Below are 13,388 nucleotides of genomic sequence, written 5' to 3' on the forward strand. Positions count from 1 at the left end.
GTGTGTGTGAGAGAGAGAGAGACACAGGGTCACATCACAGTTGAGTCAGCTGTCTTAACTGTGGCTTGTGTACTGCAAACACATACCAGCTTCATCACTGTGTCTGTCGCGCGACTCTGTTCCTTTCTGGCTTCAACTGATGGTAACACTAATGACATTATTAACTGTCTTTACATTTACTTTGAAAGCTGAAGCTCGCGATTATGGTAAGGGGCGTTACATTTCCGACGCGTGCTTGCGGTGTTTGGCCAATCACAATGCACTGGGTCAGTTGGCCAATCAGAGCAGACTGCGCTTGTCAAAGGAGGGGGCTTTGTTGAAAACGACGTGTTTGAGAGAGGCGGGGCATAGAGGACCTACAATAATGTACAGTATTTGAAAAATAATGTGTTTTTTGAACATTAAAGCATGTCAACATATTCTGTTACACCAAATACACAAAATAATGATCTTTAAAAAAGCATCATATGACCCCTTTAACTGTTTGATTCTCTTTGGTTTTACTAACATCTGATTAAAAAAAAGGGGTCAAATCATCCTTAGATTTAGATTTAAACCATACTCTTGTAGTTTTTAAAAATGTTACCATCCAATGGACTAAGGCTGTACAATATTGGAAACAAAACTGGCATTGCAATATTTTGTTTTTCTGTACTATATGTGACCCTGGACCACAAAACCAGTCTTAAGTCGCTGGGGTATATTTGTAGCAATAGCCAAAAATACATTGTATGGGTCAAAATTATAGATTTTTCTTTTATGCCAAAAATCATTAGGATATTAAGTAAAGATCATTTTCCATGAAACTATTTTGTAAATTTCCTACTGTGAATATATTAAAACTTAATTTTTTGTTTAGTAATATGCATTGCTAAGAACTTCATTTGGACAACTTTAAAAGGTGATTTTCTCAATATTTTGATTTGTTTGCACCCTCAGATTCCAGATTTTCAAATAGTTGTATCTCGGCCAAATATTGTCCTATCCTATTGCTTGTATAAGATGTATAAATCTCAATTTCGAAAAATTTACCCTTATGACTGGTTTTGTGGTCCAGGGTCACATATATTGCGATATGATAAAATACAGCAAGTTTCATCTATTGACTTGAAAGGTTATATTTGGAAAAAAAACTAATCAATCTAGAAAGATTGAGGTGATTTTGTTGGGGAGAATCTGCATAGAAAATAAAACTAATTAAAAAAATGTTTTTTTTTTTTTGAGTGCGACCCATCCTTTGATTTGGGATGAACTTGACAAATGTACTATTGGAAATGTATTTATAAAATTTAATTTAATTAAACAAAATTTTATTTTATAGTGCACTATAAAATTACAAAACGAATATTTTATAATTATTTTTTATAATTTATATTTAATTCAAAATGTTAATGACTGTTTAACATAAAATGTTAACATAAAACTGCAAAGGATGTGATTTAATGAAAAATGTTCATTTAAATCACAGCCTTCGCAAAATGACTTTTGCATTAAACCATACCGCAATAACGATTTTAGTTCAATATATAGTGCAGCCCTATAATGGACCAGTGTTACTCGGTTTAAATTAGGTACTTGGCAAGTATTCATTTCAAACGCCACTCTCCTTGTTTTCATTCCACATTTACCCTGACTAAGATCTCTCCTAAATAAAACAATAATCAGAGAGACTTTACATTTCTGTCCTTCTCCAGATCCGTCCTCCTGAGAGTATGGCTCTGCTTTGAAGTACAGGTACTGGGAGTCAGCTTTTCGCTTGCCGTTCTCATCGTACTCGCTGTCCGTGCCAGAGTCCTCCTCCGCCGTGTCCCACGTCTCCTTCTTCCCCTCGTGTGCTTTGGAGCGCCGGCTGCTGGTGATGCTGTGCGAGTCGAGGCCGTTAGCCAGCGGGAGCGGGCCGCTGTCCGCGTTACACAGCGTGTCACTGCTGTGGCTGGAGCTCAGGATGTCACTGTCCACCGAGCTGGTGCTGCGGTCGTTATTGGCGTCCGAGTCAGAGCGATCCTCAGAGGGGAACTGGTTCTCCGTGTCGGAGGCGGCCCGTGTGCAGTTCTCCGTCTGGGAAGACTGCGAGGCAGCATCCGGCTCCTGTGCTGGTGACTCAATGTGCTCGAAGTCGCTGTGTTCTGAGCTCTTCTGACTGTCACTGGTGCTGGAGGATTGCTGCTGATGCTGCTGCTGCTGTTGTTGCTGTTGTTGTAAAGAAAGGTTCTTCAGCTTCTCTGTGCTCTCTTCAAGAATGGTCTCCACTGACTTCCTGCTGCCCTTCGCCCCCTCCAAAGAGTCCTCAGAGTCAGCGCTAGCTTTGGGGCAACTAGTTCTATTGGCCAAAGAGCCTGGCGACTGCTCGGGCAAGGAGACAAACAGTCTGATTGTGTTCCCGTGCCGATCCAGGAGCTTCCACAAAACAGAGTCAGTGAAAACGGCCTGATGATCCGTTGAGTCTGAGCTCTCCACGAAAACCTGAGCATAAACAAGAGCATCTTATAGAAACAGGCAAAATTAAGGGACAATGAAGCAAAAATCTCTCTTTCAAGAAGGATCTTAAACACTTGTTAAACTTTCTCCAGGTTTTGGAACAGAATTGTAAGACACAAGCATGCTCACGATCTGGAGGCCATTCCAAAAAGTAGGTCAGCTAAAGATCGCTAAAAATTGGCAATATATAAGGCAGGACTTAAGTTCACTTAAAGAAAACTTAGAAGTATAATTTCAGTATAAAAACTATTTGACTTTTAGTTTAATTGAGAGTATACTTCAAAGTATACTTTCATAAAATAATAAGTAAACTTTAAGTACATAGCTAGTAAATAAACAGTAAGTTTGATAAAACTTGTAAACTAGTTGTGTATTTCAACTCTACTACTGTTAAACTACTCTTAAAGCAAAACTGAAACAGTACAATTACATGTATACCACTAGTACACTGATTTTTACTTAAAATTAACAAAGTATACAAATTTTTTTTGTAATGGATTGCATATATATTCAATAACAGAATGCACTGCAATGGGCTCTGAAAAAAATCCAAAAATGCTTCAAAATGATAAAATAACTATTTTAGCAAATATTTTTGAGTGTCATGTATTTTGCACTTAAGAGTATATAATAAGAGGGATAGCTACATCTCTTGTATACCTTATTGGAGGAGTGATAATTGTATGCCATGCATGATAGTAAAACCAGTCATGTTCTCCTTTGGTCACGAGGCAGCTGACCATGTATACAGTGAGGCAGCTCACTAAGTTTTAGAAAAGATCATTTAAAGTAAGTGTTATGCAAGTGAACCTTGTTACTCCTGAAGAAACCCTCTGCTTTCAGAGTCTTGTTGGGCACGTAAAGAAGCCGAAGGTCATTATAGCAGCGCTCTAAGACGACACGCATCGTCTCCGCACAAAGCCCCGTGGCCTGAAAATACACAAGGTGACCAGACGTGAGATGGAAGCAGACATCTGTTTCAACAGTCTTCAGCACTTTCCACAAATAGGGAACAAAACAGTGCTTTGAAACACCCTAAAATATATATATATTTGGCATGTGTTTATAAAGTATTAAAAAAAACTATACAATTAAGATTAATATTAATTTAAAATTAAATCATTCCAAATATACATGAAAATGGAAATAAAATATTTAAAAAACATACATGAAAGTAAAAATTAAAAAAAAGAGTCAAGGCTTTCAGATTTTGCCTGTAAGTGAAGAAAAAGTAATCTTTAGTAATGCAACACAAAAAAAAAAAAAAATTGTAGTATCACTTTTACATATGTAAAAATTGTGACACTGCTGTATGGTTATTTTAAGGTGGGACTTTAGAAATTAGAGTTAATTAGAGATAATAGTTTATCTACCATATCTAATTGTTTTTTCTCTAAAGAACATTGGACTTGGGCGCTCGATGCATAAAAAAAAATTTAAAAAAAGAATGGGACAATTTTTAACCCTATTCATGGACATTGCCCTTTATAGGATAACAGAGCAGTGTATTCACTCAAAAACTGAGATTCTGTACCTGTGCAATGAGTTGCTTGAACTCTGTAATAGTCTGGTTGAGATAAGCCCTGACACTGACTGGAGCAGCAATTGACTCACTCTTCAGATCCACCACATGGACCTTCACCATCACCTCTGCAATGAACACACAAACATAGTCAGCAGTTTACAGTTAGGCCGTTTTGAAAGGATATTTGGTCAACCATAATGAGAACTGTAGAAATCAAAGGACAGCAAAATTATGATGTATTTATGTTTTTTTTTGGTATCTTGATTGCATATTTTAAGTAAGAGTATATTGCAAACGTTCTGCTCAGTAGATACCTCCAGGTTTGTAGGGCTGGAACACTTGGTCAGGTCTGCGGATCTCCAGGAGCAGGTCAAACATGTATGAAGATTTCACCCCGCCGAGCAGCAGACCCATAGGCATGTCTTCCTCCCCTTCATACGAACGTTCTAGATATTCGTGAAACTCATCATATTTGACCAATCGACAGCAGTCCAGTGGCACCACTCCCTCAAGATCCATCAGCTGATCACCCAGAGGACAATCACACAATGCACCCAGACAAACACAAGGAAACAATCAGTGATAAATGAAGAGACACTTAGGCAATCTGATGCAGAGGTGAAATATAACTTTATTTTGCACTGGCCTTGTTCACCTTGTATGCCATTTCTGTTGCTTCTCGGAGAGTTTTGTCCTTGTGAACCTCTAGCTTATTCTCCACCATCATCATTTTCACTGGATGCATGCAGAATAGCTTGATCTAATGGAATAGGACAGAATAATAAGGCTCTATTCTAAACACAGACTCTGTCTACACAGGTCTTTTAAGGCATCAACCTAAACGTCAAGAAACCTCATAATGGTCAAAGCGCACCACACAAAGTCAGGATTTTCCTGTAAAACATACTCCAATGTGTCTTATTTACAACTTAGAAAAATACTTTTTACAGTGCAAAATTTTTACCTGTATTTACTTTGACCCTAACCACCATCAAATTTTTGTGGCTTAACACATGTAATGTTGCCTTAAATTATACCTAATTTAGGTCAAATTCTGTTGCGCACTGCTTGGAACAGCTTTTGCATTAAAAGTGCACCTGTAATGCCTAAAATGCTGTCTATGTAGGCAGCTCATTAGGGTTTGGAACAGAGTCCAAATCTCTTCATGCAGTTTACCTTGCATGTGTTGCGCTCAATCTCTCTTTGCCTCTTCTCCTGTTCTTCAGACTCTTTCTCTCGCTGCATCAGTCTCTTTATGTGCTCTGGGAAGTCCTCCACTTCCAGGAATTCTGCAAACACACACAGACTCCATTACCAGGGCTGTACAGTGCGACATATATGTCGCACGTGCTACGAAAAAACTGGTCTGTGCGATGAATAAATTTACCACTGTAGCACGCGTGCGATACAGTTTTGCATGTTCATAACACAGCCGCTTAATAGTGTGAAGTCCTTTGTAGCACCAGTGCTATGTGAAAAAAAAGTTAACGTACAGCCCTGATTACATTCCAGAATCTCAGAGAGGGACCGAGATCACTGGGAATGTTTTCTGATACTGAGAAAATTAATTCATTAACAACATCCAATCCATGTAAATTTCCACTTCTTACTTGCATTCCTGGAGGGGTCTTTTAGTCTGTACATGAGCATATATGCATTTGTAGAGCTGTTGGGGCGTAAAAGTAGAAGATTTGATCAAAATGGGCATTATAACATACTTTACATTATAATGTGTTTTACAATGGTCTTATATGGCATCTCAGAGATCACAAATGTAAGGAGGCTTCACACACCTGGCAAAGGCACTGGAGTAATAGCCTCTGCTCCCTGAGGATCCACCATATGTCTTCCGGATGTCATCCTGCGTGATCTGGAATGCACACATGATGGTGACAACACAAATTACAACCCTGTATTACAACCCTCCAACCCTGTACTATTCTCTTTCTGTACAAACAAAAATTTAGAATAAATTTATATTGTCAAGCAGCAAAAAGGACACAAATAAAGAAAAGTAATACATAGTTGAAAGATTGTACGAAATACCCTTATATAGAGATGACTTGGGTGTGTTTTAGGTAAATGACTAACCTCGGGCACGTGGTTGCTTATTTAGAACAATTTAAATGCATTAACGTTACAATTACGTTAATAACAAATCTGTTGATTTTTTCGTGAAAAGTTCTCCTCTGTGTGTGTGTGTGTGTGTGTGTGTGTGTGTATATATATATGTATATGTATAATCCACACAATTATTAGTGAATGAGACCCAATATTTTCCTTTCAGTGTGAAATATTCCTTTAAGACTGATGGTAGTTGGCTGACCTTGCTGACGTGCTGGTCATTGAAGCTGTACCATTGGCTGTCACTGAAGGACTTGATGCAGGCGTAGTAGTGCCCACCTGCAGCACTCCCAGAATGCACCATGACTGAGAAGAGTTCAAAGGTCAAGGAGCTCTATAAAGGAGACAAGAAAAAGCATGTTCATTCATTTTTCATCTTCTATAGTTCAATACGTCTTCAGCGTTTGGGTTCAGAGAGGACATGAGGTGACCTTTGGTTTAAGCACCCGCTCTGTGCTGCTGGTGTTATCCAGACAGATGCCCTCGTCCACGGCATCATCCGTTGAGAAATCATTGCTCATCTGGTCACTGTGGCAGCTTCCTTCATTCTCCGCCCCACTGTCAGTGCAGCTCTCTGTCTGAGGTGATTTCTGCAGAGTCAAAGCATGTAATTAATGCATCAAAATTGTGTGTGATGTTCAAAACTACATGCTTTCGAAACCCACTAATCAGTGGTGACCTACTGGCCTAAGGAAGCACTGAACAATAAGACTATTAGACACGTGCATTAGGGAGCATTCACACAGGAAATGTCTTTTTGTGTACAAAAACAATGGGCAGAGAGCAAAAGAACCGAACTATTTGATCTTGACAGGCATTCTTAAAAATGCAATGCTCACAGTATAAGATGCTAAAAAAAAAAATCATCTTAAACTAGCTTATTACACTAAGTCTGTTCTTGGCTAGGGATAAGAATCATAAGAAACGTAAAGATTTTTAATGATTCAAGTTTTCTATAATGATTCTTTTAAACAGAATTAAATAATTAGAAATAAGAAATGTGACTCTTATTATACTTGCTGCCCTCATCAGTCTGTTGCCAAATGTTGAGATCAAGTCAAGTTTATTTGTAGTGCTTTTTACAATACACATTGTTTCAAAGCAGCTTTACACAAAACCATGATGTTAATGTTTTTAATATCTCAATATCTTCATGCCTTATAGTCACATTTAGCAGATCAGAGTTGGGTGATAATATAGATTACATTTTGTGACGATACAAGCAATCAAGCAGTTGAGATATTCTATACACTACATCCCACCATGAGTATTCTGTATGTATACAAATAAAGCTGGACATACTTATATATCCAACTTTATATACAGAGCTGGGCGATAAAAGTTAAATTTTTTTGACTAAATTAAGATTGCAGTTGAGACTTGCTATTTAGTATATATTGCTTTATGTGAGTGTACTTACTGTATGTATGCAATCCAACTTTTAAAGGGTCATGAAATACTAAACTATTTTAACAAAACTGTTTGTGTTGCACATCATAGAGGACTATGTTAGCATCCGTTAGTAGGAGAAAACCGGTTAATTTTGAGCTATTTTTTGTCTTCCAGGTTTAAAATCAACATTGTGCTGACATCACAGGTAGTGATGTGGCAAATGACTGTAGTACTTTGATGACGCATCGGTGTCACAGTTATTCATGAGACTGCATGTTCTTATGCTATGAGAAGCCGGCCCTTACAGCTCATTGATATAACCATTTAAACAGCTTATGTAAATAAGCCTTAAAAGTATTTAAATATGCAACAGCATGCTCACATATATTTCCAATGCAGAGTACAAATGCAAATGGCTGTGCATTAATTTGTGCATTAAATTATAGCGGTCACAGCGTATGTGTTTGTTTGTGTAATGTACAGTGAGTGAGCTTACAAAACCATTTAAAATCTACATTCATTTTGTTGCATGTAATAGTGAATTGCAGCGTGCATTTGGGAAATCTTTAATGCTTTTAACTCAATGAGAGTGAAATAAAACTGGCTGAATCCGAGGACTATGTTATGCTATCTGTCTCCCCTCTTCCCCTCCACTCCGTACAGGGCTGGACTGGGAATTTCAGGCTGGGAAATCTCACACTCATCCAGGCCATCCTAAACACCTACAGCAAATTCTAAAAACCACAGACAACCCTATTATTTATATGACCATCACATAAAAATGTCTAAATCCTTAGTCTGGGGCAATGGAAAATAATTAAAGGTTGTCTCTTGAACTGCACCTTCACTTCCCTTTTCCTTTTCTTAATTTTCCCCAATATCTCTGTCTCATCCTTTTTTTTCCTTGTACCCGTCACCTTATCACCAGCAGGTCTACTGTTATGAACAGAACTGTGCCCACCTTGATGCAAAACAACCACCTCTTTGCAATTCGTAAGCACAGAATGTTGTTATTTATCTTAAAATGACTAAAATACCCTAGATTTAACAAACCTATATTTCATACAAATATATTAAAACACATTTTCTAAAGTGCCTAAATGTCAGAATTAGTAGGCGACATTCATTGAAAAATCATAATACTGAACATACTAGGCTGCATTATTAGGCTGTGACATTAAAATTTATTAATATAACTTTTCGATCGATAATGATGTCCTTTAGCACAGTATTCTAACTAGTGGTCGACCGATATATCGCCATGGCCAATATATCGGCCGATATTTGGCTTTTTTTTTTTTTTTTTTAAATATCGGCATTGGCCGATAAGTTTTCCTGTTTGGCCGATGCGTTCGAGGCTTTTATTTTGATGGCGCTGAGAACAGCAGCGCCTGGGCACACAGTGCTCACATTCTCCCTCTTGTTCGCTGTTGTCGTTAACAGTTCTGTCTAAATACAGATAAAAATCTGTCTAATAATCAGATAAAACGGTTAAACAAAGGAATTAAAATGTATACAAAAAGTCTTGTAATGACAGCTTTTATATTATTAATAATAGAAAGGCAAACATTATAATACTTTCTTCTTTGCCGTCTGCATTCAGCAAATACGCATTTATATCATTTAAACAAATCTTTGAATGTCTAATAAACATCCAATTTCAAAAACCTTGCAAACTTAGTCGGATCCAGTTGTGAGATCTTGTGAAGTGTGCATGTGTATCCTGCATGATCGCGTGTTCTCTGTGTGACGATCGAACCGTGCGAATTGAATGCTGACAGGAGGAGAGTTCAGCTTCACTGGAGATGCGCGATCGACAAACTTTAAACTCGTGATTTTAAATTATGCTGCGCTTTATGCATTTTCCCACCGTCATATTCATGTTATTTTCACTGTGTGCTGTATGTAAAATGAGTGTTACCTTGGCTTTATTTGAAAAAATATGATTAATGCACACAAACTTGCCAGAATACTGAGTGCCCTGTTGGTTTAAGTGTTTACTTCCTTATTAATTATATTTTTATTAAATATTTATTTATATGTGAAAATACTTTGTCATCTAAAGCATAAGTATGTTTATTTAACACATTTATTTTTTAATAAATTTTCAAATGATTTCAAATTTCTTAAATATTAATTAAAATACTTCAAATTATATCGGCTTTATATCGGCCATCGGCCACCCTGCTTGCCAAGATATCGGCAACAGCTGTCAAAAAACCATTATCGGTCGACCTCTAACTTTAACTGATGATAATAATGGGGTGCTCCTAACAGGTGCTAGCAGTTTAATACTCAATAGGGCAGATGAGATCACAGTTCATTAATTATGGACTCAATAAGGATACGAGCACTCAAAGAAAAGAGAGCATAAAAGCTGCATCTTACCTCGTCCTCAACATCGATGAAGGGGCTCATGTCCAGCTCCTCTGGGAAGGTCATGCGGTCATTGAGTTTAATGCGGTGCATAGTTGTGTAATCAAAGTCGAAGCGTTTCAGCTGCAGAGTCAGCAGGTATGGGAAATGGAGGAATCTCAGGCCCTGGAGACAAAAAAAGCACCGCATCAGAAACTGAAATGTGGTACAAGACTTCACAATCATCGTCTGAGATCTGAATCACCTTGCGGGCATCACATTTCTTTTTGCAGCGCTCACAGAAGTATTGGTTGGGACCGTCGAGAGTCTCAGGCTGGATGAAGGCTTGCAGGGCTTCTTCCTGTTCGACATAAAATCAGTGGATGAGGACAAACATGTCGATCAAAAGTTCAATGAGTTCGCCACCAAAGAACTATTTAGACAATTGTTTCAGAGTGCCGTTTTTTGCTCCACTTCATTTGGACATTGCATTTGACATTTAGCACCAGTGCTGTCGTCGTTAACTAAAACTATTAACCATTGTTTTCATTAATTGAAATAAAATCTAAACATCAGATGAAAAACTGATCAAAAATCTAAATGTTAGATTAAACTGCCTTGGCTACAAAAAAGTTTAGGTACTAAAACTAGTAAAACTGAAATAAAAATAAATTAAAACTAAACAGAAATGTTTAAAACAAAAACTAATAAAAATTACAGAAGCATATAAAATTAAAACTGAAACAAATAAATAATTCAAAATATAAATAAATAGCTTAATACTATATAAATAATTTAAAATAACACTATTTAGCACTTTGGATGACAATATTTTCTGACTGGCTGTGGACTCTTTCTTTTTTTAAGACCAATGTACAATAGTAGCTCTTACCATATAGCAGTCATATTTTAATTTCAAACAGTAATAAAATCAACAAACTGTGAATTCTCTGGGCATATAAATCAATTACAATTTAAAAAAAAAAACTTAAAAAGCTTAAAAATGGCTTAATACTGCATCTGCTAGTTAGCTATACTGCAACAGCTACACAAAATGATCATGACAGCCGGACGCACCACGCTGCCAAAAGCCTGGCTGGCCCCGAAGGGCCTGATGACCAGAGGGATGTCCAAGTACGTGTCAATCCTCCAGCTCTCATAGCCACACTCCAAACAACGCACATAGTCCTTCAGTTTGCCCTGGTAAAGCTGGTTGATCAGGTCAGCCTGGAAAAAAACAAAACAAAAGACAGTACATCAAAATACTTTGCATACACCACTAATCACAAAACAAACTGTTCAGTAAACACCCACACATTCAGAATGACACTTACAGTTGGTCTAAAAGTCTGAGTTACTGGAAAATTTTAATTCAATTAGAACTTTTGTTTTCCTATTATAGATGACATTATTAGCAAAATTTAGGTGAAAAGTTTAGTTGAAAAGTGAAACTGAATTTCAGAATGTCTTTGTTCTGTCCCATGCGTTAATGACAGCAGCACTTCAGCTGCAGGAACTCCACAACTTTGTGTAAAACCTGATGATCATGTTCTCCAGCATGATTAGAGAACGAACCAAAGAGAATCTTGCGCTTCAACAGAAGCAAGTACATCTGAACATCTGTACGAGTTTCTTTGTTTGATTTTTTTTTATAAATCCTAAAACTACAAACATTTTGAGGTTTAGTTTAGAATTTTTTTCCATTACAGAAAAAGAAACGTGGGCCAAAAGCTGTGACACACCAAGCCATTGGTCAGTCATCAAGTCATCCCATGTTAGGCCATCGTTGACCGTCTCCTCCTGCCAGTTTTTGTGATGGTGGCTTCTCAGCTGATTGGGCATGTCGAATTTGCTTGGAAGCCGTCGGTGAGGGTTGTTGCTTTGTTTACGTTTTGTATAGCTGTGAATATGTTGAATATCCTTGTTTCGGTTTCTCCTTTTTAATGATGAATATAGACTATTAGAATAGACAGTTAAAGGGATAGTTCACCCAAAAATGAAAATTAGCCCATTATTTACTCACCCTCAAGTCATCCTAGTCACCCATATGACTTCCTTCTTTCAGATGAATCCAGTCGGGAGTTATATTAAAAATTGTCTTTGATCTTCCAAACTGTTTAATGGAAGTCAGTGGGTGTTGCAGTTCATCAGTTTAAAAGAAGTGAAATAAAGCACACCCATCCATAATAAAAAAAGTGCCTCACACGGCTCCGGGGGGTGAACAAAGGCCTCCTGTAGCGAATCGATGCGTTTTTGTAAGAAAAATATCCATATTCAAAATGTAATAATCCCTTTAATCTATCTTGCGCCAACAGTTGTACACGGAAGCAGCTCCGGGAGGATGCCGTAAGATGTCGCCGTTGCGCATGCGCCGGTGGGTCTCGTGAAAACCAACGTTTGTTAACAGGAGAAAAGGAAGCAAAGTTTCCTTACTTTAGCAAAGGAAAACCAGTCTCCTTTTGGCTTATATCGAAATCCTCTGACATTCTTCTTTACAAATCCTCGTTTTGTACTTCTAATAAGTGACTGGTGTTTTGTTTTGATCTCTCCCCTGCGCTTCCGCGTTCGTCACTTCTGAGAGGCGCATGCACAACGTCGACGTCCTACGTCATTCGCCCGGAGCTGCTTCCATGTTCAACAGTGAGCGCAAGCTAGATTAAACTGATTATTACGTTTTAAATATGGTTATTTTTCTTACACAAATGCATTGCTTCGGAGCCATGTGGAGTACTTTTTATGATGGATTTATGCACTTTTTTTGGGCTTCAAAATCCCCATTTCCTGCCATTACAAAGCTTGGACAGCTACAACAGTGAGCGCAAGCTAGATTAAATTGATTATTACGTTTTAAATATGGTTATTTTTCTTACAAAAATGCATCGATTCGCTACAGGAGGCTTTTGTTCACCCCCCGGAGCAGTGTGAGGCACTTTTTATTATGGATGGATGCGCTTTATTTCACTTCTTTTGGACTGATGCACTGCAACAGCCGCTGACTGCCATTAAACAGCTTGCTTGGAAGATCAAAGACAATTTTTTATATAACTCCGACTGGATTCGTCTGAAAGAAGAAAGTCATATGGTGTATATGACTTTCTTCTTTCAGACGAATCCAGTCGGAGTTATATAAAAAAACTGTCTTTGATCTTCCAAGCTGTTTAATGGCAGTCAGCGCATCCATCGGATGCTTTGAGGCTGAGTAATTCATGGGCTAATTTTCATTTTTGGGTGAACATTCCTTTAATTCCTCTCATGCAGGCACAGAACGCACATGCTAGTTTGCAGTCGGTTGTAGTCTGTGCAGTGTTTTTAGTCCAGACGAAACCGATGCGAAGCAACAATACTGTTGGCTTTCATTGCAGCTAGTTCTTTGAAGTCGGCTTGTGCCGAGTTCACACTGCACGATATTAGCCCGATTTTTCACTTGCCGACAGGTTTTGTGAAATCGCCGACAAATGCCCGACATCGGAGGCAAATCAGTGCTCGTTCACGCGAGTGACAATCACGCAGTGTG

The 13,388-nt window shown here is 38.0% G+C and overlaps 1 protein-coding gene across 2 annotated transcripts in view; it reads right to left on the reverse strand.

Annotated features, from left to right (window-relative positions):
* Positions 1-13,388, reverse strand: part of LOC107686808 (ubiquitin carboxyl-terminal hydrolase 47-like) — a 36,531-nt gene that overhangs the window by 8,188 nt on the left and 14,955 nt on the right. For both annotated transcript variants that reach the window (XM_016483930.1, XM_016483931.1), the window contains 13 exons: positions 10,952-11,101; positions 10,140-10,235; positions 9,908-10,060; positions 6,559-6,717; positions 6,330-6,461; positions 5,797-5,873; positions 5,614-5,669; positions 5,180-5,292; positions 4,659-4,763; positions 4,318-4,525; positions 4,013-4,128; positions 3,289-3,408; positions 1,677-2,463 (listed from right to left, as the gene is read on the reverse strand). In XM_016483930.1, the coding sequence (XP_016339416.1) occupies positions 1,677-2,463; positions 3,289-3,408; positions 4,013-4,128; positions 4,318-4,525; positions 4,659-4,763; positions 5,180-5,292; positions 5,614-5,669; positions 5,797-5,873; positions 6,330-6,461; positions 6,559-6,717; positions 9,908-10,060; positions 10,140-10,235; positions 10,952-11,101 (2,272 nt within the window). The remainder of the gene's footprint in view (positions 1-1,676; positions 2,464-3,288; positions 3,409-4,012; positions 4,129-4,317; positions 4,526-4,658; positions 4,764-5,179; positions 5,293-5,613; positions 5,670-5,796; positions 5,874-6,329; positions 6,462-6,558; positions 6,718-9,907; positions 10,061-10,139; positions 10,236-10,951; positions 11,102-13,388) is intronic.

This window comes from Sinocyclocheilus anshuiensis, unplaced genomic scaffold (assembly GCF_001515605.1).
Source record: "Sinocyclocheilus anshuiensis isolate Anshui unplaced genomic scaffold, SAMN03320099.WGS_v1.1 scaffold773, whole genome shotgun sequence".
NCBI lineage: Eukaryota > Metazoa > Chordata > Actinopteri > Cypriniformes > Cyprinidae > Sinocyclocheilus > Sinocyclocheilus anshuiensis.